The following is a 21,413-nucleotide window of genomic DNA, read 5'->3' on the forward strand; positions in this document are numbered from 1 at the left end:
TAATGGATAATTATGTTCAGAAAACGAGTGGCCTCCAGATCAAAGTCTCAAACAATGTATTTGCTAATTTCTGAAAACTTGTCAACTTGTGACAAACTGAAAGTTCTCACCATATGTTTGCTAACCAACTAATATTAGTTAATTACTGTTTGTAATATGCTAAACAAAGGAGGCAGAAGGATAATAATAATTTGGAAGCATTCATTTTTCATTCATTGTTTTATGCACATCACTTTACAAACAGATTTTTTCTTTATGTATATGAATTATTCACATGAATCATTGTTAAACATAAGAATTTATTGAGATGTTGAACTGTTTATAATTAACAATTATGTAATGCAGACTGAAACATGGATTCTGTGGAACTGGATTCTGCTGTCAAAGTCTCACTTATATTGGATTATTAAACTGATAATCTGTCAGATAAATGAAAGAAAACAGTAAATTGTTTGAAAATGTGCCATGTAATAAACATTCTTTCATATACAAAATAAAATGACATTTAATGCAGAACAATGAAAAGTAGTTACATTTTTGTTTTTTCCGTTTTTTGCCTTCATTTACTGGAATGGAGAGCTCTGCCTGGTTGACTGAAATATTTCAAACAGATGTTCAGATTATTTCTAATTGTAGCATATACAGTTAACAAATTTGTTTCCAAGCACAAATATTGGTTTACCGTAGTATGGTTTTGCATCCAAAGCATGACTTTTTGTTGGGTCGGGAATGGCTCTGAAGGCTTATTTTTCAAAATTAGATTTGCATCATTTATCAAGTAAAGTGATAAAATAAAAAAATAAGAAAAATGATGGTTCACCTCTCTGAGGATGTTGCCCCAGCTGCACAGCAGAACTTTGATTTGGAGCGTGTATGTCATTTTCTACAGATATACATTTAAAATTTTACCCAAAATCATAGAAATTTGTTTTATTCTTTTATTTATATAAACATTTATGTTAAGTTCACAGTGAAAATAGTCAAAATACATCATTCATACCATAAACAGTTGTAGGGCCCCTCATCACACCTTCAGAAATAAGATCAACAGACAAATAAAATGTTTATTCTGATGTAATCTAAACCATATCATAACATTGATATATATATATATATTCTGAAATGGAATGCATAGCACATATGAAACCAGGAACAATGTATAATATGGTGACATGATAATCCCTCCATGTTCTAGAAATACTATTCTAATCGATGTCTGAAACTTTGAAGAACAAAACACTTCTTCAGTTTATTTTACCTCTCTATCACGCAAGTCGCTTTGGATAAAAGCATATTTTAAATTAATAAATGTAATTGAAAAAATTTAATTCAGCATTTATTTGAAATAAAAAACAATAATAAAAAAAACTTGTGTAATGATATGAATGTCTTTTTGCCACATTCTTATACATTTTGTGCAAAAAAAAGTAGTAATTTCTTTCTTTCTTTTTTTATTTTACACTGACACTAAATACTGGATAAATATAATACAAGTATAATACAAGTAAACACTTATAAAATAAATAAATAATAAATATTTATAATTATAAATATTTTACAATTTTAATGTTTTTAATGTATTTTTAATTAAATAAATGCAATAATCTTTTTCACCCAAGAAAACAATCTGCATTTTTGTTTTTTATTTCACATAACAGATTTTCCAATCTCTCTCTCTCTCTGTCAAATATTCTTGGAATCATATTTTGTATGAAATGCAATGACATGCATTTTTATGATCACCATGAAGACCATATAGTGGTAAGAAAAGCAATTAAGATATGTTTCTTACCTCTCCTGTTTTTGTTTCTATGCTCACTGCTTTCTGTATTCTGTGTTTCTTCGGGGGAATTAGCACCTAAAAATGATTTTCAGATGTCAAGAAACTCACAGAATGTTACAGAACATCAAGCAGTTATCAGGTGTGTTATACTGCTCACCTTCATGCTGTACTCCATTAACTGGATTCGAATTGGATGATGTATTTACACACTTTCCTGTATACAATTGATTTATTTATTTTCATATATTTTAGTAATTACAATGATAATAATAATAAATTATTATTTTTTATTTATTTTCTAGATTCTGTTAAAATTATACTATCTAAGAAGTGTAAAGAAACAATGCTCACCACAGAACTTTGACAACAGGCTGAATGCAATAAAAAGGAGAATAAATAATCCAGCTCCAGCTGCAAAGTAGAACCAGGGGTTTGACTCACTGAATCCTACAAAGAAAATTAGTTATAATGTAACAGTTTCAATATCATACAGTTTTGATTAATAACCATGGTGTCTGCAAAATGTACATGTACAACTGTAATTTTGTAGAAATTAATGTCTGTACATGCACTTAAATACTAAATACGAAAATATACATAGAATAATTCTGTATATTTCAACATCTCCAAAGTTATTTCTTGGCATGTTGTCACACTATATAAGTTAAGTTGTCAAATTGGAACATGCTTTTAAACATCACATTTCTGTGAATTAGTACATATAATTGTTAAACAAAAGGTCATGCATCTGCGAGAATGTAAAAGGTAATAAAATATTTTTGTAATATATTTTATACATTTACTTTAACGTGAATGCACGCTTGTGCAGTTCTATATAGTACTAATGACAATAAGACCCCTAAACTTGCTGTACGGACGTTTAATGATCGTCACCCTCCAGCATTCACTGTTCAGCTCACAGAAGTAGGTGCCAATGTCTGAAGACTGCAGGTCATGGATGAAGATGGAGAAGTTTCCATGTTTAGACAGAAGGGGAAAAACATTCACTCGTCCTTCACTAGGATTATGGAAGATGATTTTGCCATCAGTCTTGATCGTTACAAGACGGTCAGTAGCGGAAGAGTGGCTCCAATTCACTGTCAGTGTTCCATTGTAATGGTTTATATTGAAGTGACATGGGAGAAAGACTTCAGATTTCAGAGAGGCATTGACGGTGACATCTATACATCTTGTATTCAACTGGTCCAGAGCTTAGATTGACAGGGATTTAAAAAAATTTTTTATTAAGTCATTTACTCCAAATATTACATAATGTTAAAGAAATTTAGTCTGTTAGCTTTAAACACAACAATGTAATAAATAAATAAATATCAGAATCAGAACTGCTAACACAGAGACAATATTATATTATTATTTTGCGTTCTTTTATTAATACTTTTATAAATAATAGTTTAGTCAAAATTATCACTATTTATTTCATCCCCAATTTCAAATAAACTACATTATAATTGACAATAAATACTGGTATTTTGAACCTACCATTTGAAGACACCAAAGCACCAAAAAATATCCAAAAATGTGAAATGTACATGATGCATGACACTCAAGATGTCAAAGCTGCAAGACCAAGAAAGAGAAAGTGGCTGACGACCTCCACAAGTTATTTCCTGTAAATACACACACACACACACACACACACACACACACACACACCTCTTACATGTGGCAGCCTGGAGCTGCGATTTCACAGCGTATAGTGCGTTGTCTTTTAGCTGCCTGTGGCTGAAGTGTTTTTCTACTGCAAGATTAGTGATGCAGCTATGACCAAACAGTGAAAAATGTGTCTGCAAAATGTACATGTATACATAATTGTAATTTTGTAGATATTAATTTGCCTACATGCACTTAAATACTAAATATAAAAATAATAATAATAATTCTTCATAATGTTTTTGAACCTCTCGAAAGATATTGCTTGGCATGTTGTCACACTATATGTTAAGTTGTCAAATTGGAACAGGCTGGGGCTGCAATTTCACAGACTTGTCTTTTAGCTGCCCGTGGCTGACATGTTTCTCTACTGCAAAAATGTGATTTGTGATAGATTTGATAACATTAAAGGCTGAAGGTAGATTCACGTTTGGATTAATGTATTCTGAGGTTACTTACCTTTCAAACAACAGGTTTCCAGTTTTACCACATCCTGTAGCAAAGTCAATGTGAGATCATTGTTATAAAACTAGTGAGTATAGTATTGCCAAAAATTATTCTTGAACTCACTCACATAGCATTTAATTAGGTGGCACACAGTTTCTTTGCATAACAGATCCGCCATACTGCATAGTTATTTTAAGATCTGCTTGCAACAATCACAACATTAGCATATGTGTTGAGATTGAGAATTGGTAACCAGTGTTTCCTCTAAATGGCTTTAAAGCAGGGATCCTCAAATCTGGCCCACGACATCCACTTTCCTGCAGAGTTCAGGTCTAACCCTAATCAAAACCATCTGAAGATGTTAATCAGTTCAGGATCATTAGAAAATCACAGGTAGGTGAGGTTGATCAGGGTTGGAGCTAAACGCTGCAGCGCATTGGCTAACCAGAGTGAGATTTGAGGAGCCTTGCTTTAAAGTAACACTGGAGGCTCACTCTCAGAAAGAGAGGTAGACAAAATGTCACTTGGGCGGTACCTTTTCAAAAGATATACCTTTGTACCTAAAGGGTTCATATTGGTCACTTAAAGATTCATATTATAAAGTGTACATATTATATTAGTCAATAAAAGGTACCACCCCAGTGACAGCTTTTGTATATTTTCACACAGTTTAAAGCTTTAAGCTTTTTCTTATCATCTAAATTATTTTGGTTAATATATATATAAAAAACATCTTTTAGTGAGTGTTTATGTTATTGTACTATAGTGTCAGAAGAACAGAAGGGAATATGCTGAAGGCCTTTAAACAGAATAAACATAAATGTTTAAAAAAATAAAATAAATAAATAAATTTAAGTCCAAATAAGTTGTTTCAATCTCATCAAATGAGGGATTTATAGAGAGAGCGAAAGAAAGAGAGATCATAATTTTGTCTTTGAAAAGATTTAAATGATATTTAAATTTTTCCTTTCTCTTTGGAGTGTTACACGCTCTTGGTGCATAAAGAAGATCTGTAAATTTGCAAAGACTAATGTCTCAAACACAAAGAGATATTCTTTATAAAAGTTAACTGTTAACCACACACCCCCTAAAACGGCTCATTCTAAAACGCCCCACATGTCTACGTCATGATGTATGAAATTTGCAAAATAGAATAGGAAAATATGTTTATATGTCATTTTGTACACAGATACATATAAATTCATGACATTTTGATGTTTGAAAGTCTATAGGTTGACATAAATTCAGATATAAATGTAATTTAAAAAATAAATAAATAATAATCGATTTTCAAATATTGTACCTGTCAAACATAGTCTATTTTGCCGTCAATACTGTTGACTGTGTCCTTTATCAGTAGGCTTTATATTTATGCTCAACATGAAGTATAGATATTGTTGTCATGAAGAAAAGATCCTGGTCTGTCGGCGGTCTCCCTCTATGTCACCTACAGTAGCAGCAGCACGCCAGCGCCGCGTCAGGCACGATTCTGGTGTGTAGTGTAAAGACACAGAAAACACGAGGCAGCCGCCACGCTCCTGTGTCGCAGCAGAAACGCCACGCTGACGCCACGCAGCCAGTGTGTCACCGGCCTCAGATCACAAATAAAGACATGGTTTTATGTAGGGATGCACCGAAATTTCGGCGCAAAAAAATGGCCTTTTCGGTTTTCGGCCGATAGACTTTTATCACTGAAACAACACGGCCGAAATGTTGTGATGACGCAAACAGAAACCGCGACCTGCACGTGCACCTGCATAGCGCAGACCACGAGCTCCACGCGACATTCACTTAACAGCAGTGAGAACATTCTCTCTCTTCGTATTCCTTTATTCGCAGCACTAAAACGTCTCGTAACAAAGAGATTAAGACGGACCACGAACTAAAAACAAAGAAAAGTACAGTCTTATAGAGTCTGTTAGCACACGTCTCACTGAGATCTTTTCGGATCCTCTGCACTTCATCGCGAATGTGCTTGATCCGCGTTATAAAGAACATTACTTGGATGCGGAAATAAGGCAGCGCGCATGAGAAATGATCCAGGCCGCGCTGGAGCGCAGGAGACAGATCAGAGCGCAGAAAAAAAGACTGGTCTTTGCACCAGATGAGTGGCATGCACCATCATTGTCTGATATGTTCAGTGGAATTCTGCAAGAAAGTGCCTCAAATAATAATAATACGTTGGCTATTTTGTTCTTAGGCTACTATATATACACACACACAAACATATATACATACATAATATCAGATTGTAGCCATATTTATGTTAGATTTTCTGCTAGATTTCTGCTTTAATTTGATAAAAATGTTCATTTATGCCCTGGCCCTATTTAAATACACTCTCTCAAATATTTCTCAAATGTCAGGCAGATGACAAGCTCAACTGCTCAACAGCTAGATGGTTATCTGTCTGAAGTCCCCATCCCCAGAAGTGATAACAGTCTTGCCAACTGGAGAAGTAATGCACTTTCTAGTCCTACAGAGAACAATTTCAAATGCACTTCACCTCAATGCACTTTGTTTTTATGAGAGAACTGTTCATTTTAAAACCTTTCTGCAGGCCAGTAGGCCTGTACATTATTATTAAATATACACATGAGTGGGATAAATTTTTAGTTTGAATTTTATTTTCTACTGTGCATTGTTGCAATGTGCTTAATAAATATTTGCATCATTTGTAATTATGTTTTTTTTTTTTAAATAAGTTATGTAATTGTAATTATCTTTGAAACTTTTTCGGTTTCGGCCAAGAATTTTCATTTCGGTGCATCCCTAGTTTTATGTTTACACAGCATGATACACAACTCAACGCATAAAAAGAGAGTATTAGTCATTATAATGAGTAATTATGTCCCCACTGGATGCAACAACTGCATAATTTTAATGGGTTTTATTAGTTTTGTCTCATTTAGTGATGTCCGGATCAAACGACTCTTTCTATTTAGCCAGATATCGAACCTGTTCACCAAATTGAACTGGATCGTTTGAAAGGGTTCGCGTCTCCAGTACGCACTAATCCACACATTACTTACGTTATTTGGTTTATAAACCTGTCTTTTATAAACACTCCCTCTCATGTGAAATAAACCAATATCCCGTGTTATTCAGTTACTCCTAACAGTACACTGACTGAACTGTGAAGGGGCTTAACATTTCCGTCACACACTTGAAGCATTCGGCCAATCACAACGGACTGGATAGCTGGCCAATCAGAGGACTACTCGCTTTTTCAGACCGATAAGCCTTTAAAAATTTACGCGATTCAGAAGGCGGGGCATAGAGGAGAAACAATAATGTGCATCATGTGGGAAATTATTATTTTTTTAACCTTAAACCACATAAACACATTGCATTACATCAAATAATGTTATTTTTGGCAGCATCATATGACCCCTTTTATAATGGTTACATGGTCTAGCAACATCTGTGAGGTATAAACTAAAGATGGATATTTTTAATTATATTAAAGGTCCTATGACATGAAAATTTCACTTTCTGAGGTTTTTTAAGTTTAATATGAGTTCCCCTAGCCTGTATATGGTCCCCAAGTTTCTAGAAATTTGAATCGGTGTAAATCGAGATTTTTCTATCTTTCTCTGCCTTTGAGAAAATGGAAGCTCAAACGGGCTGATCTTGAATCTCCTAGTTGTGACGTTGCAACGAGAATTGTTACCTCCCCTTTCTCTGCTTTGCCCGCCCAAATATTTACATATAATTCAGTAGCAATGTCAGCACAGGCGTTTCAAACAGACTTTTATGATATGGATTCGACAGCACCGCCACAAACAGTGAGTAACAGTGTTCATTAATGCCTGATCTGTGATCAGTGATTTCTGATGGGTAGCTAATCAATCAAGTTCACACAGACTTTCTTTCTAAATCGTTTAATACTGTTTATGCATCAGTGAATCAAACGATCAACTTCACGTTGTTTCTCCTAGTAGCATGAAACAAATCTGTTATTTAAATTGTGATTTAACTACAGAGAGCGATCAAAGAACGCTCGCTTTTTTCCGGAGCTGTTACACATCGCGAGTATATCTGCACACTTGCCCAAACTGCCGTTACAATGAATGACGCTGTTATGCTGCACAACGGAGCTCTTACTGTATTCATGTGTTTGGTGTTAGCTGTGGTGTATGGAAGGCCAAAAGGGTCAAATTCACGTGAATTTTAACGCGTCAACAACACGTTAAATACGTGTATTTCACGCGTAAACAACACGTATTTAACGCGTTAAATACGTGTTGTTTATGTGTTAAAAATCAGCGCGTATTTAACGTGTATTTAACGTGTATTTCACGTGTTAAATACACCTGAAGTAAGCATTAAAAATTAGTTTGAACGGGTCAATGTCATTGGCTGCTGAGGACTTGGGTCAAACCACTTATGTGAGCTTAGAGGGGTACCATTCACAGACAGGCAACCATCATTTAACATGCTATAGATCAGCTTATTCAGCCTTATTATTTAGTCTTTTTTGTATAGCCTATAGAAATAATATATTTAAATTGCAGTTTTATGAAATATTTATTTTTTTATAAATATTAATTAAAATTTTGTGGTGATAGTATAATGTTTATAAAAGTTACAGTATTTTGTAATGAAACAGGACTTTTTGTTTAGCTCTTGACTCGCCGAAGTATACTATTTAAATACTGTTGCTTTCTGAGTGCCATACACAAAAATACCAACTCATAACTCCACGAATATAGCAAGGAGAGTCAAAAGTTATAGTCTGATTCTACTGTGACGATCCAAAGGGCTGTAGTATTTTATTTTGCCCAGCAGGTGTCATGGGGTAACACTTTTTGTGTCTTTAGGTTAAGTGCTGTGATGCAGGTGTGGAAAATTGATTGTGAATAACCATGCTGCCTATAAGATGCTGGCTTTCTTACCCTTTGGAGGGAAGGAGATTGGGGCTTGGTCTCTGCTGGTCTTGCTGTTTGGTGGTCAGGCGGATTTTCTCACGCTCTCAGTCCAAGGCTTGATGTTGTGTTTTTGTATCTTTATATTTTTTATGTTTTACCTCAATGTAGTTATGTCTGTTTTCTGATTAAAACACATATTTGTGCAAATTTGATTATGTTGTATGGACTCTCTATTCATGTTGCTACTCCTTGATCCAAGGGGTTGTAACACTACGTTCTGTTAAAATGTTTAATAGAGCTCTCCAACTGATTCATGGGTTTAGGTATTATTTACATATGAAAGATCGTAATGGATTGTTTTGATTTTGGACTCATTTCAATCTTGACAATCTGCTGTAAATAATGATATGCCATTTTTCACAATCAGAGCATGTTTCATGAAGTTATAAAGGTAAAACCATGAGAATATTGCAGCATGTGTGCATTTTGAGTTTTTGTTTTGTTTTGTTTTTTTGTTATAATTCGATGACAAATATCTTCAAATCTAAATGACAGATTATTGTATAATTAGGCTCATTTTAATTGAGAGAATTTAAAATTTTCCACGGGCTATGCATGTTTCATGAAGTTGGAAATGTAACCTATGTTTTTTTTCTCAATTGAATGGTTCCATGTGTGTGATTAATATCGTAAGTAATATATTTAGATCAAGTGAACAAATTACCATGAATCCTTTTAATCTGGAGAATTTTCTGAAAAAATGACATGATTTTGCATGATCTACTATGAATGTTTCATGAAGTTATTAATAAAAGCGCAAAGTGAAACTAAAGTTATTTGTTGTGCTGTTCCTGTTGGGTTTTATTTGTTATAGCAATATATTTGGATCTCATCCATGGATTACAGTATCTCTGGGCTCATTTTAATTGGGATAATTTTCTGAAAATAATGATCTATGCATGATTCTTGAAGCTATGAATGAAAACAAAACGTGAAGTATCGAGCTGTTTTTCTTTGCAGCCTCAGTGCGCCAGTCTGCTTTCATGTGTCACAGCTCTATGAACGAAATCTTTCGATCTGATCAAAGGATCTATGCATGTTTGGTGAAGTTAAGAGGTAAAGTGGCACGGGACTGAAACCTCTGATTTTTTTATTTATTTATTTTTTCTAAGATATATTACCTAAGTTTTTTTCTATGTGTTATATCTTTATGAAATATATATTTAGATCTAAGTGATGTTTTATGGTGAGTTTCGACAGTGTTTAATCTGCAAATAGTGACTTGTCTTTTTTATGATATAGCCTATGCTTTTTTCATGAAGTTATCAATGGAAAGCCTACATGACAGCTACCATAGATTTTTGGCTAAACTACATGCTCTCTGTGCAGTTTTATGTGCGTCATAAATTTATGAGGAAAATCTTTAGATATAAATGACAGATAGTTTTGGGCTCTTTTAATCAGGAGAATATACTCTAAATGCTGGTGCATAATCTTGTTTTATGAAGTTACAAGTAAAACGGTGACATCAATAGGCCTATTATTATTATTATATGGGTCTGGGGTTGACTTCTTGTACAAAACTCGCTCTAGTTTATTCAAAGCCTCAAACTATTTCTCAATGGTGCGACTAAAAAAAACTCTGAGGTCGCACCGGTGCAATGAGCCATTCAAGGGGAACCCCTCGAGTACAGTTACGAATAATGTATTACTTTTACCTTTTATGAGAAAAATGATGGCATATCCAAGGAAAAAATTGCAAGTGATCATGCTGCCGTCTCCCTGTCCTGAAGCATCTCCTCACAAATGATTGGATAGCTTACATTTATCTGGGTCTAACAAACACTGTCATATGCTTCAACAGTTTTATATCTATAGATTTTATTTTAGGCAAGTCGTGATGATTTGAGAAGGCTAAATTGATCAAACATATAAGGCTCACTGTCTGCCACTGGCAGCTTGGTCGTTACTTAAATAAAAACTAAAACTTATATTTAACAAACATAAAATGCTCCAAATGCTTTTCTAACTTCACTTAATAAAATATATTATATTAACAAAATATAATCACTTTGCTATTACATATAAAACTGAACTATTTTAATAGCTGATACAATAAGTGTAAGCTGTTTAGGGACTGTTCACCTGTTCAAATCAGACAGGTTTGTCTGATTTGCCCCATTTTGTTCAGACACAGTGGAAGATCTGATAAGAATCAGTGTAGAGGGCCAAGTCTGGAAGATTTTGATGCTAGAGAGAGTGTGGCCAGCTGGATTAGCAAAGGCCAAAGATCAAGAAGGCCAAACTACAGGAGTTGTCCATCTGAGGGGCATGTGACTGCAGTGGAGGATAGTCCATAAGACATTGAGCCATGATATGTTCAGTTTGAAGCCCTTAAAACCTTAATTTAGATTTTCTTTTTATTTCATATATCTTGAGATGTTTTAGGTTTAAATTTCACCTCAGTGAAACACTTTAAGCACCAAAACTTTTTCAGTAAGTTACCTTTCTTGTAGAAATGTGCTTCAAATACATTATGTTGACCAGATTGTTAGTTAATCTTTTAGGCTACAAGTCAATATTGTTTATATGGACAGCGATTAAAAAAAAAAGTGGACTTGTAAGAATAATAGTTAGGCGCACTAGTGTAACAAGTGAAAAAAAATGAGCCTAGAGCCCTGTTGTTTTATTCTACTTCATGAGACCTTTCAGATGACATATGGCACATGTGTATCCGAGTTGTGTGATATTTTTATAAATATTAGAGTACATGGCAAAATGATGATTATTATTATTTTTTCTCAGCACTATTTTGGAGTTGATCAACATGATATATGCATTGTAATGCTCAGACTCTAAGCTTTCAAATGATTTCTATTTTTTATTGATTTTAATTCAGCAGTTTGAAAAATATGATTAGTAATATTGATGTGTTGGGTGGGGGGGGGGGGGGGGGGTTGACGGTGGTAGCAGTAGAATACTTCTGTTGTCCTGACCCTAGTACAAGTTTTCATTCTAATCCTGAAAGTCTTAAATGCTTATGTCTTATAACATCACCTGTGTACCTAATTACTGATTGTCTGATGAGTGCATCGCTGAACAAAAAGTGCAGAATTGCTGAACAAAAAAGGTTTCAATAAGTGCCACCTGCTTGGCGATAGCTGTAAATGTAAGCACAATAAAAGCTGTTGATTCCTAAGATGATTGTTTTCTAAAGATAGATATTGATTTCAATGGTTTGTATCTTAAACCTGAATTGATTGCTTACCTCCATTTTAACTTTTTCCCCCACACAAATGTTAATGCTCGATGCTAACTTAAGTCTTATACTATCACAAAACATTTGAAACCGATACTTTAACTAAACGTATGTATGTCCGGAGATATTGAATATCAAATAAGATGGATATAAATAATTTATCTTGAACACTATATTTTTTCTTACATTTTTGTCAGTTATTTCTCAGCAGGAGAATGTGCAAATATATATTTTTATTTACTGAAAGTCAGAGTTGAGCAGTAAGTAGTTACTAGTAATTTAGTTATTTTAATAATATTGGAAAATTTAAAATTCTCTCAATTAAAATGAGCCCAATTATACAATAATCTGTCATTTAGATTTGAAGATATCCGTCATCGAATTATAACAAAACAAGAAAAAAACTCCAAATGCACACATGCTACAATATTCTCATGGTTTTACCTTTATAACTTCATGAAACATGCTCTGATTGTGAAAAATGGCATATCATTATTTACAGCCGATTCTCAAGATTGAAATGAGTCCAAAATCAAAACAATCCATTACGATCTTTTATATGTAAAAAAATATCTAAACCCATGAATCAGTTGGAGAGCTCTTTTAAACATTTGACAGAATGTAGTGTTACAACCCCTTGGATCAAGGAGTAGCAACATGAATAGAGAGCCCATACAACATAATCAAATTTGCACAAATATGTGTTTTAATCAGAAAACAGCCATAACCACATTGAGGTGAAACATAAAAAAAAATATAAAGATACAAAAACACAACATCAAGCCTTGGACTGAGAGCGTGAGAAAATCCGCCTGACCACCAAACAGCAAGACCAGCAGAGACCAAGCCCCAATCTCCTTCCCTCCAAAGGGTAAGAAAGCCAGCATCTTATAGGCAGCATGGTTATTCACAATCAATTTTCCACACCTGCATCACAGCACTCTTTTGACTCTCCTTGCTATATTCGTGGAGTTATGAGTTGGTATTTTTGTGTATGGCACTCAGAAAGCAACAGTATTTAAATAGTATATTTTGGTGAGTCAAAAGCTAAACAAAAAGTCCTGTTTCATTACAAAATACTGTAACTTTTATAAACATTATACTATCACCACAAAATGTTAATTAATATTTATTAAAAAATAAATATTTCATAAAACTGCAATTAAATTATATTATTTCTATAGTCTATACAAAAAAATACAAAATAATAAGGCTGAATAAGCTGATCTATAGCATGTTAAATGATGGTTGCCTGTCTGTGAATGGTACACCCCACTAAGCTCACAGAAGTGGTTTGACCCAAGTCCTCAGCAGCCAATGACATGGACCCGTTCAAACTGATTTTTAAAGCCTACTTCATGTGTACTTCATGTGTATTTAACACGTGAAATACATGTTAAATACACGTTAAATACGCGCTGATTTTTAACACAAATACACGTATTTAACGTGTTGTTGACGCGTTAAAATTCACGTGAATTTGACCCTTTTGGCCTTCCATAGTGGTGAAAGCATTTTGTGAGAAAATATGTTGCAATAATGACGATATCACTTGCATCCATGCGATAAACAGACTCTGTCTACTCAATGCTCATCAGAGCAGCCTTTCATGTGATGGGGAAAAGATCGAAAAAATAATTATATAATCAACACTTTCATGATTCGTTAATCTCGACAGCTGTAATAGTAAATATATATATATATATATTTGAGAGGGGTTCCACATGAACGCATTTTGAATGCAAAGATGTCAGCCAATCACAAAAGTTGTGGTTTACTCGAGTCTCACAGCAGACACACCCCTTCAAACAGAGCTTTCAAGCCAGAGGGCTAATATCAGGATCTAAAAATGCTTTTTATTTCCAAATTTTAAATGTAAAAATCATACTAACAATATAAGTACACCTAAGGAAACATTAAAAAGCATTTAAAGAAAAGGAAATAATCCATGTCATGGGACCTTTAAATACACACTTTATTAATACCTGCAGAATATATAGGCTACTAAATGTAGAAATATATATATAAATTTATTATAAATATAAGAATTTGGCTTTTATAAAAAATTTCAAAGCTCCCTCAAATTACCCTTTTCAGAAATGGTATATGAGAATGATTAAAAGAGATATTATATTCATAATACTCTTTTTGTTTATTTGTATTAATATCATTTGTGCACATTACAAATAATGACAAAGAATTTCAAAAGAAAAGTTAATTAAAATCAATGTACAATGAAAATGTGAACATAAATTCACATACAGTTTGTGGTTTACAAAAGTATTCAGTTATTTGAGAATCAACCCATTTTAAACACTAAAAATCAATGAATGATAATAGAAGACATTTCAAAACACATGATTATTAAAGGACAACAGTGTTTACTAATAGACAAAATTACAGATTTATAATCTGAAATAGGAAATCATGATTTTTATTTTCCTCTCTTGACGGCACCCTCTAAACTGAAGTATTATGCCTGGACCACTAAAACATATCAAACAGATATTTTGTTATTCTTTTGTCATTATAGATATTCTCAGCTTTATAATTAAAAACACATTTTCCAAACATCCACATACAAATTGTGTCTTACCATAGTATATTGTAGATGTCGTAAAATCATTTGGATCTGGAGTTCTGAATGCTGTTAAAAAAAAAAAAAAAAAAAAATATTGGTTTGCTAATTTTATTATTTGAGCTTAATTTATTGTCATACTAAACACGTATCTTATATTATAATATATAATGGAAATAGAAAATCACCTCGCTGTTTGATATTAGATGTTTGACTTGAAGAACCATGTTCTTGAAAAGCAAAATATTTATAGCACAAAATTATATATTTGCTGATATCACATATTACACACTATAAAATGTTTCTTTATTAGCATCTCTGGTTCCACAAAGAACCTTTAACATCAAATCTCAGTTCCACCTTACGAGTGGAAAATGTTTCTTTAGATTTTTAAAAGTTCCTTCACACTGAGAAAAAAAATGTTCTTTGAGATGGACAAAAAAAAAGCATATGTTAAGAGTGTATGTTATATTTTGATATCACATAATATTAATAACCTATTAGCAGGAATGTTTCAATGCATTATAAGCTTTCAAACAATAATCAGCAATCTAATTAAATTAAATTAAATATGCATTTACTTAGGATAGGTTTTGTAATCAAAATAATAAACCTGTTTATACTTTATTCAGAATTAAAATAATAATAAATCTTAAAATCTTGAATAATTATGTTTTACTGAACTTACCTTCTTGGCGTTCTTCATTCGCAGAGCTAGATTTGGATGATCTCATGCATTTTTCTGTTGAAGACTGTAAACGGTTTTGTAAGCCTGAATATTATTTTAAAAACAAATAAACAGGAGGATTTATTATTTGGCTAATACTGGTTCTTGGAATTTTGCTGTGGATAGTGAATGAAAAGTACTGCTAACCAATGCGGTTGAATATACAAAAAAGAAGAGTGAAAATTCCAGCTCCAGCAAAAAAGTAAAACCAGGAGTTGTGATTAGAGTTCAGCTTTTCAGTTTCTGAAAAAGGCAATTAATGTTGTAAATAATTCAGCTGATGTCTTAATAATTTATTATTTGTTTCCAATGAATTATAGACCATTATATGATTTCCGCTAAATTTGAAATAACTAATCTTACTTTCTGGCAATTCCATGATCTTCACCCTCCAGCATTCACTGTTCAGCTCACAGAAGTAGGTGCCAATGTCTGAAGACTGCAGGTCATGGATGAGGATGGAGAAGTTTCCTCCTTTGGCCAGATTAGGAAAAGAGCTCACTCGTCCTTCACTAGGACTATGGAAGTAGATAATGCCATTGTTTTTGATCGTTACAAGACTGTAATGGTGGCTCCATTTTATTTCCTCTGTTTTATTGTAATGGCTTATATTAAAGTGACATGGGAGAGAGACTTCAGATTTCAGAGAGGCTCTGATGGTAACATCTGTGCATCTTGTATTCCTGAGGTCCAGAGCTAAACAGAACAACAGCATCAAAATGTTATTGATCCAATCTCTCACAGTTATTGAGACAGAAGACATATTTCTATCTATAACTTACTGTTTGAAGAAATCAGAGCACCAAAAAATAACCAAAGCTGTGAAATGTACATCACTCTTATGAAGTAAGAATGCCAGTGACATTCACCAAGAACTAATAGAAGCGTAAGTCAAAGTAGTAGTCAAAAAGTCACACAAATAGTCACGTGCTATTTCCTGTAAAAGCGCATATAGACACACACAGCTCTTCATGATATATCATGCAATATCCACCAACTCTTTGTTCTGCAAAAGACCTATAGTTATCTGTTAATATAGCATTCACCCTCACCTCACAAGAATAGTCCCTTTTTTTTTCTTTACTTTTTTTTTTTTTTTTTAAGAAATGTGTGTTGATACACTGATAGGCAGTGTTCTTCAAAATATCTTCTTTTAATGTCCCACAGAATAAATAAAGCCATAAAAGTTTGGAATGACATGAGGGTGAGTAAACGATGACAGAATTGCATTTTGGGGTGTACTATCCAATTAGAAAGAAAGAAATGAATGAATGAATGAAACTTAAACACATATACAAAGACACAAAGGCATGCAAATCTATCTGAACTAATTGCGGTTGGAATGGCCACAACGGTCTCAAACACATCTACCCCGCCCCAGTTAAAGCCAAGTTGCCTTTCTCAAGTGAATTTTTATTTGCAGGTGACACAAAGCATGTGACAGTTTTGAAACTGGCTAACCACAGAGTTTCCTTTAAGCACTCTTGAGATTCACTTCTGTGTTAGGAGTCCCACAAACCCATGTGCCATGTGTCACGGTTGGGTGAAGGGATGAGGTGAGGACTCGAATGCAGGAAGATAAGAGCATTTACTTATAACTCACCAAAATAAACAAAAACACAACAAAAACTACCCCGAGGGGGAAGAACAGGCAGGCAGGCCAAGACAGGGCACAGCACGGCAAGGCAAGGGGAACATACACACATATGGCAATACTCTAAAGGGGATTTCACACTGGCAGTTTAGTGCGGAACGGGGCACGGTTCGCATGAAAAATCTCTAATGTGAACGTGGTTATCGGACCCTGGTGTGCACTGGGGTATCGAACCAGAGACTACCTGGAGAAGGTGGTCTGATTTCAGTTGCTCCCAAAGTGTGGCTCAGTTCACGTGAATGTGCAAGCAACACGTACGCGGGTGTGCACTTGTTCAGGAAGTAAAGTATCCCGCGCATGCGTAACATTGTCAATATCATTGTTTCCTCAACACACGAGACCCATGAGTGGCAGGGGAACATTGATATGTGCTGGATATGTGGTGAATTACACCATGCAATGAACATAAATGCAGTTGTCATTCACTATGCTGTGCATAATAACACCAAAATAACAAAAGAAATTACAACTATGCTCAGTTGCGTTCCGTTCTACATGCGGTTTCGGTGTGCGTTTGACGTAAGTTGACTGCAAACGCACCTGGGTTCGATACAACTATTAAGTGTGAAAGCAGACCAACGCTGCGGGTGACACCGGAAACAATCGCACTTCGGACCGCAGCAAACGAGCCCAGTGTAAAAACCCCCTGAGACAGGGTTCCTCAAATCTTGCTCTGGAGGGCCAATGCGCTGCAGAGTTTAGCTCCAACCTTGATCAAATTCACCTACCTGTGATTTTCTTAATGATCCTGAAGACATTGATTAGCATGCTCAGGTGTGTTTGATTAGGGTTAGAGCTTAACTCTGCAGGAAAGTGGATCTCGTGGGCCAGATTTGAGGATCCTTGCTCTAAGACAGGGATGCCCAACCCTGTTCCTGGCGATCGACTGTCCTGCAAAGTTTGGCTCCAACACTAATCAAACACACCTGCCTTTAATTTTTAAGTGAGCCTGAAGACCTTAATTAGTTGCTTCAGGTGTGTTTGATTAGGATTGCAGCCAAACTTTGCAGGACAGTCGATCGCCAGGAGCAGGGTTGAGCACCCCTGCTCTAAGACATAGCATTGAACAACAATATGTGGGGAAGTCGTGGCCTAATGGTTAGAGAGTCGGACTTGCAATCGAAGGGTTGTGAGTTCACGTCTTGGGTCGGCAGGAATTGTGGGTGGGGGGAGTGCATGTACAGTGCTCTCTCCACCCTCAATACCACGACTTAGGTGCCTTTGAGCAAGGCATCGAACCCCCAACTGCTCCCCGGGCGCCGCAGTATAAATATCACGGTTCATGGATTCATTGACTCGCCCTCCCTATGTGGGTGTTACGTATGACAGAAACAGGATGTAAATGCAAGGCATATTTATAGATAAACAGATGGTGGTGCTCAGTCCAGTGATGATCCCTCGAATTCCGGTGCGTGAAATCCTCGTGACGGTGCTCGGTAATCCAATGCTGAGTGAAGACCCAAGAACAAACGACGACAACAAGGAGACTCTGGCAGGAACTATAGACACGGGAACAGGTACGGGAGCACACCGGGGGAGAACAACGATCTGACAACATGAAACACAGGTTACTGAACTTATAAAGGGAACAAACAATTGAAACCAGCTGGCGCTGCTGATCAATGCTGATCAGTGACCACGCCCACAGACACACACACAACAGCACGCTAGACCAGAGAGAGAGAGTGAATTCATGAACAGTGACAGTGGATGCATGTGGGTTGAATGGGTGCGGCTCATCAGCGCGGCTCGGATTCCACTGATGAGCTGATCAGCGCCAACAATTTTGAATGAGTATGTCCTATACATTGTTTGTCACTTTGTCTTGTCTTTGTTAGATGGTTGTGGAGGTTCTCTGGTCGGCACGCTCCTCATTTCTCCTTGCCCCAGTTCCTGGTGTCCGTTTGGATTTCTGCCTTGTTCGGAGGATCATGTGCTGGTCTCCTGCTAGCTGTCTGCCCCTGAGTCCTGCGTTGCCGAGCCCGGGTATTGGATTCTGCCTGCAGTCTTTGGACCTACTCTACCTCTGTTCTTTTGTGTCAATAAACACTATTCACTTGCTAGTGAATCCTTGACTGTTCTTTCTAGCCATGACAGAACCATCTGACCACACCATGGATTCAGCGAGTGCAGCCAGTCCGGTAACCACACCCGCATGAATCGTCAAGATGAACAGATTGGAGGCTCGGGTTGGGTGATACAGGCTCTGGTAACGCAGGTGACCGAGCTCACCTCTCAATTACAACATCTGAGAGGTCCCACTGCACCAGCACTGCCCCCTGCCTGTTTTCCCGGAGAAACCTAACTTCAAGCGGCCAAGTGTTCGATTTACTTCTCTCTTCAGCCCATGACATTTTCTTCTGAGGAGAGTAAGGTGGCACTAGTTATGACGCTGCTGTCTGGACGCGCGGCTCTGTGGGGAACATTGGTGTGGCAGAATCAACACCACTGCTGCTCCTCATTCCAAGCACTCAAGCAGGAGATGGGGCGCGTGTTCGACAGCAGAGTCGCAAGACGCGAGGCAGCCTGCCAACTTGCCGATCTCTGACAGAACGACAACTCTGTTTCTGACTATATCATCGAGTTTCAGATGCTGGCCGCCGAGTGCAAATGGAACGAGGAGGCGCAGTGGGACATGTTCCTGCAGGGGTTGGCTGACCGTGTTCAAAAGGAGATTTACACGTTGGAGCTCCCCAAGATGCTTGATGGACTGGTCGAACTTGTACTACGAGTCGATGCATGTCTACAACAGAGAGAGACTCGACCATATCATACTCCTGTGGGTGATTTTGCTGAGTTCTCCAGTTACAGGAGGGGGAACACAGTCAACCCCTTAAACGATCCTGAACCCATGCAGGTGGGTCGAGCTCGGCTCTCCCGGGAGGAGAGAGAACATCGCTGCTTGAGGGGGTCTGTGTCTCTACTGTGGAGAGGCCGGCCATTTCATTTCTACCTGTCCTTTAAAAGACCAAGCACGGCGGTAGAAGGGAGGATACTGTCAGGCGGGATTTCCATGACCAGACCCTCGAATGCCACCCTCCTCCTGGTGAGACTCCTGTGGGCAGGTAGCTCTTTTAACGGCCAGGCGCTGGTGGATTCGGGAGCGGAAGGTAACTTGATGGACTTTTCTTTGGCTCGCAAACTTCACCTCCCCATCACAGCACTGGAACACCCCATCACCATTCACGCACTAAATGGACAAGAACTCCCGGGCATTACTCACACCACTGGGCTTATCACACTCATCACCTTGGGTAATCACACTGAGAGGACCTCACTCTACCTCACCCATTCACCTCATGCCCCCATTGTCCTGGGTCATCCATGGTTGGCTAGACATGGACCCAGGATAGAGTGGGGTCAGAACTATGTGTTACTACCGGGCTCAGTTGCTCAGTTGGAGTATTCAATGTTATGCCTCATATCTTTCGTCTGCTGTTCTGTCTGTTTCTTGTTCTGTGTTGCAGGAGGAGCCAGTGAATCTGACCAATGTGCCACCAAAGTATGTCGACCTGAGGAAAGTCCCGGGCTGCTTCTCTTCCTCCGCATCATCCCTATGACTGTGCTATAGATTTACTGCCAGATACGTCTCCGCCTAAGGGCAAGTTATATTAACTTTCTGTTCAAGAAAGGGAGGCTATGGAGAAATATATTTCTGATTCTCTAGCAACGGAGTAATTGTAAATTACTGGGAGCGACTGTCAGTCTGTCCTCAGAGTTTCACCCCCAGAGTAATGGCCAAACCGAGAGAGCCAACCAAGATTTGGAAAGGGTGTTGCGATGTTGGGTCTCCAAGAATCCTTCCTCATGGAGTCAACAATTTTCAATAGTGGAGTACGCTCACAATACATTACCAGTGTCGTCCACGGGCCTATCTCCGTTTGAATGTAGTTTAGGTTACCAGCCACCAATTTTTCCTAGTCTGGAATCTGAAGTCGCGGTCCCCTCCGCCCACACCTTCATCCAGAAGTGTCACCGCACATGGACTAGAGCCCGTGAGACTAGGCTTGGGCAGTATCCAAATTTTGATACCGTCAAACCTCCTCCCTATTTTACCTCGGTATACGGTATTACCGTGAATAATTAAAAAAATATGACGTAAGGCTGAGACAGCATCACCAAACTGTTGGCTTGTGCCTAAACCATTCAGAAACTGAATACCAAACACTAATACTGAAACAATAACAAAATGACATGCACAACAATATTAACAACATTTATTAGTAACAAATAGCAATAGTCAAACATAAACGTACAGAACCGTTTTTGCGAAGAGATGCGCACATAAATCAATAAAATCACTAGGGGTGTGCACAGATATTATTATTATTATATTCGTTCGGCTCTAATTATTCGATAAATAAAAATGATATTCGAATTTCGACATATTTTTGCTTGCCATAAAGAAAAAAAAAAAAGAGAA

General features: G+C 36.6%; 3 protein-coding genes across 4 annotated transcripts in view; 1 reads left to right on the top strand and 2 right to left on the bottom strand.

Annotated features, from left to right (window-relative positions):
• Nucleotides 1-282: 282 nt before the first annotated feature.
• LOC128029321 (uncharacterized) lies at nt 283-3,411 on the bottom strand. The gene is made up of 10 exons (XM_052617042.1): nt 3,284-3,411; nt 2,662-2,994; nt 2,135-2,230; nt 1,941-1,997; nt 1,793-1,858; nt 1,001-1,030; nt 821-883; nt 683-742; nt 534-593; nt 283-419 (listed from the first exon to the last, which is right to left on the bottom strand). The coding sequence occupies exons 1-10, from the start codon at nt 3,333-3,335 to the stop codon at nt 394-396; spliced, it is 843 nt and encodes a 280-aa protein (XP_052473002.1). The 5' UTR covers nt 3,336-3,411; the 3' UTR covers nt 283-393.
• A 3,966-nt stretch (nt 3,412-7,377) lies between these two features.
• LOC128029322 (integrin alpha-E) overlaps nt 7,378-21,413 on the top strand; it is a 60,757-nt gene continuing 46,721 nt past the window's right edge. Inside the window, exon 1 of one of the 2 annotated variants that reach the window (XM_052617048.1) lies at nt 7,378-7,689. In XM_052617048.1, coding sequence (XP_052473008.1) covers nt 7,627-7,689 — 63 coding nt within the window. In that variant the 5' untranslated portion in view covers nt 7,378-7,626. The remainder of the gene's footprint in view (nt 7,690-21,413) is intronic. The other variant, XM_052617061.1, reaches the window with a different exon arrangement.
• Nucleotides 14,213-16,325, bottom strand: LOC128029325 (uncharacterized). The gene is made up of 7 exons (XM_052617067.1): nt 16,119-16,325; nt 15,700-16,032; nt 15,484-15,579; nt 15,298-15,381; nt 14,798-14,839; nt 14,628-14,678; nt 14,213-14,518 (listed from the first exon to the last, which is right to left on the bottom strand). Exons 1-7 carry the CDS (start codon nt 16,168-16,170, stop codon nt 14,505-14,507), a joined length of 672 nt encoding a protein of 223 aa, XP_052473027.1. The 5' UTR covers nt 16,171-16,325; the 3' UTR covers nt 14,213-14,504.

Source organism: Carassius gibelio, chromosome A15, assembly GCF_023724105.1.
Source record: "Carassius gibelio isolate Cgi1373 ecotype wild population from Czech Republic chromosome A15, carGib1.2-hapl.c, whole genome shotgun sequence".
NCBI lineage: Eukaryota > Metazoa > Chordata > Actinopteri > Cypriniformes > Cyprinidae > Carassius > Carassius gibelio.

Excerpts from the sequence above, each read along its gene's own strand:
- LOC128029321 (XM_052617042.1), bottom strand. The coding sequence starts at position 3,335 with ATGTACATTTCACATTTTTGGATATTTTTTGGTGCTTTGGTGTCTTCA. Across the intron at positions 2,995-3,283 it reads TGCTTTGGTGTCTTCAAATG|CTCTGGACCAGTTGAATACA; the intron begins GTAGGTTCAAAA and ends TGTCAATCTAAG. Across the intron at positions 594-682 it reads GGATGCAAAACCATACTACG|TCAACCAGGCAGAGCTCTCC; the intron begins GTAAACCAATAT and ends GAAATATTTCAG.
- LOC128029325 (XM_052617067.1), bottom strand. The coding sequence starts at position 16,170 with ATGTACATTTCACAGCTTTGGTTATTTTTTGGTGCTCTGATTTCTTCA. Across the intron at positions 16,033-16,118 it reads TGCTCTGATTTCTTCAAACA|CTCTGGACCTCAGGAATACA; the intron begins GTAAGTTATAGA and ends TGTTCTGTTTAG. Across the intron at positions 15,382-15,483 it reads TTGTATATTCAACCGCATTG|GCTTACAAAACCGTTTACAG; the intron begins GTTAGCAGTACT and ends AATAATATTCAG.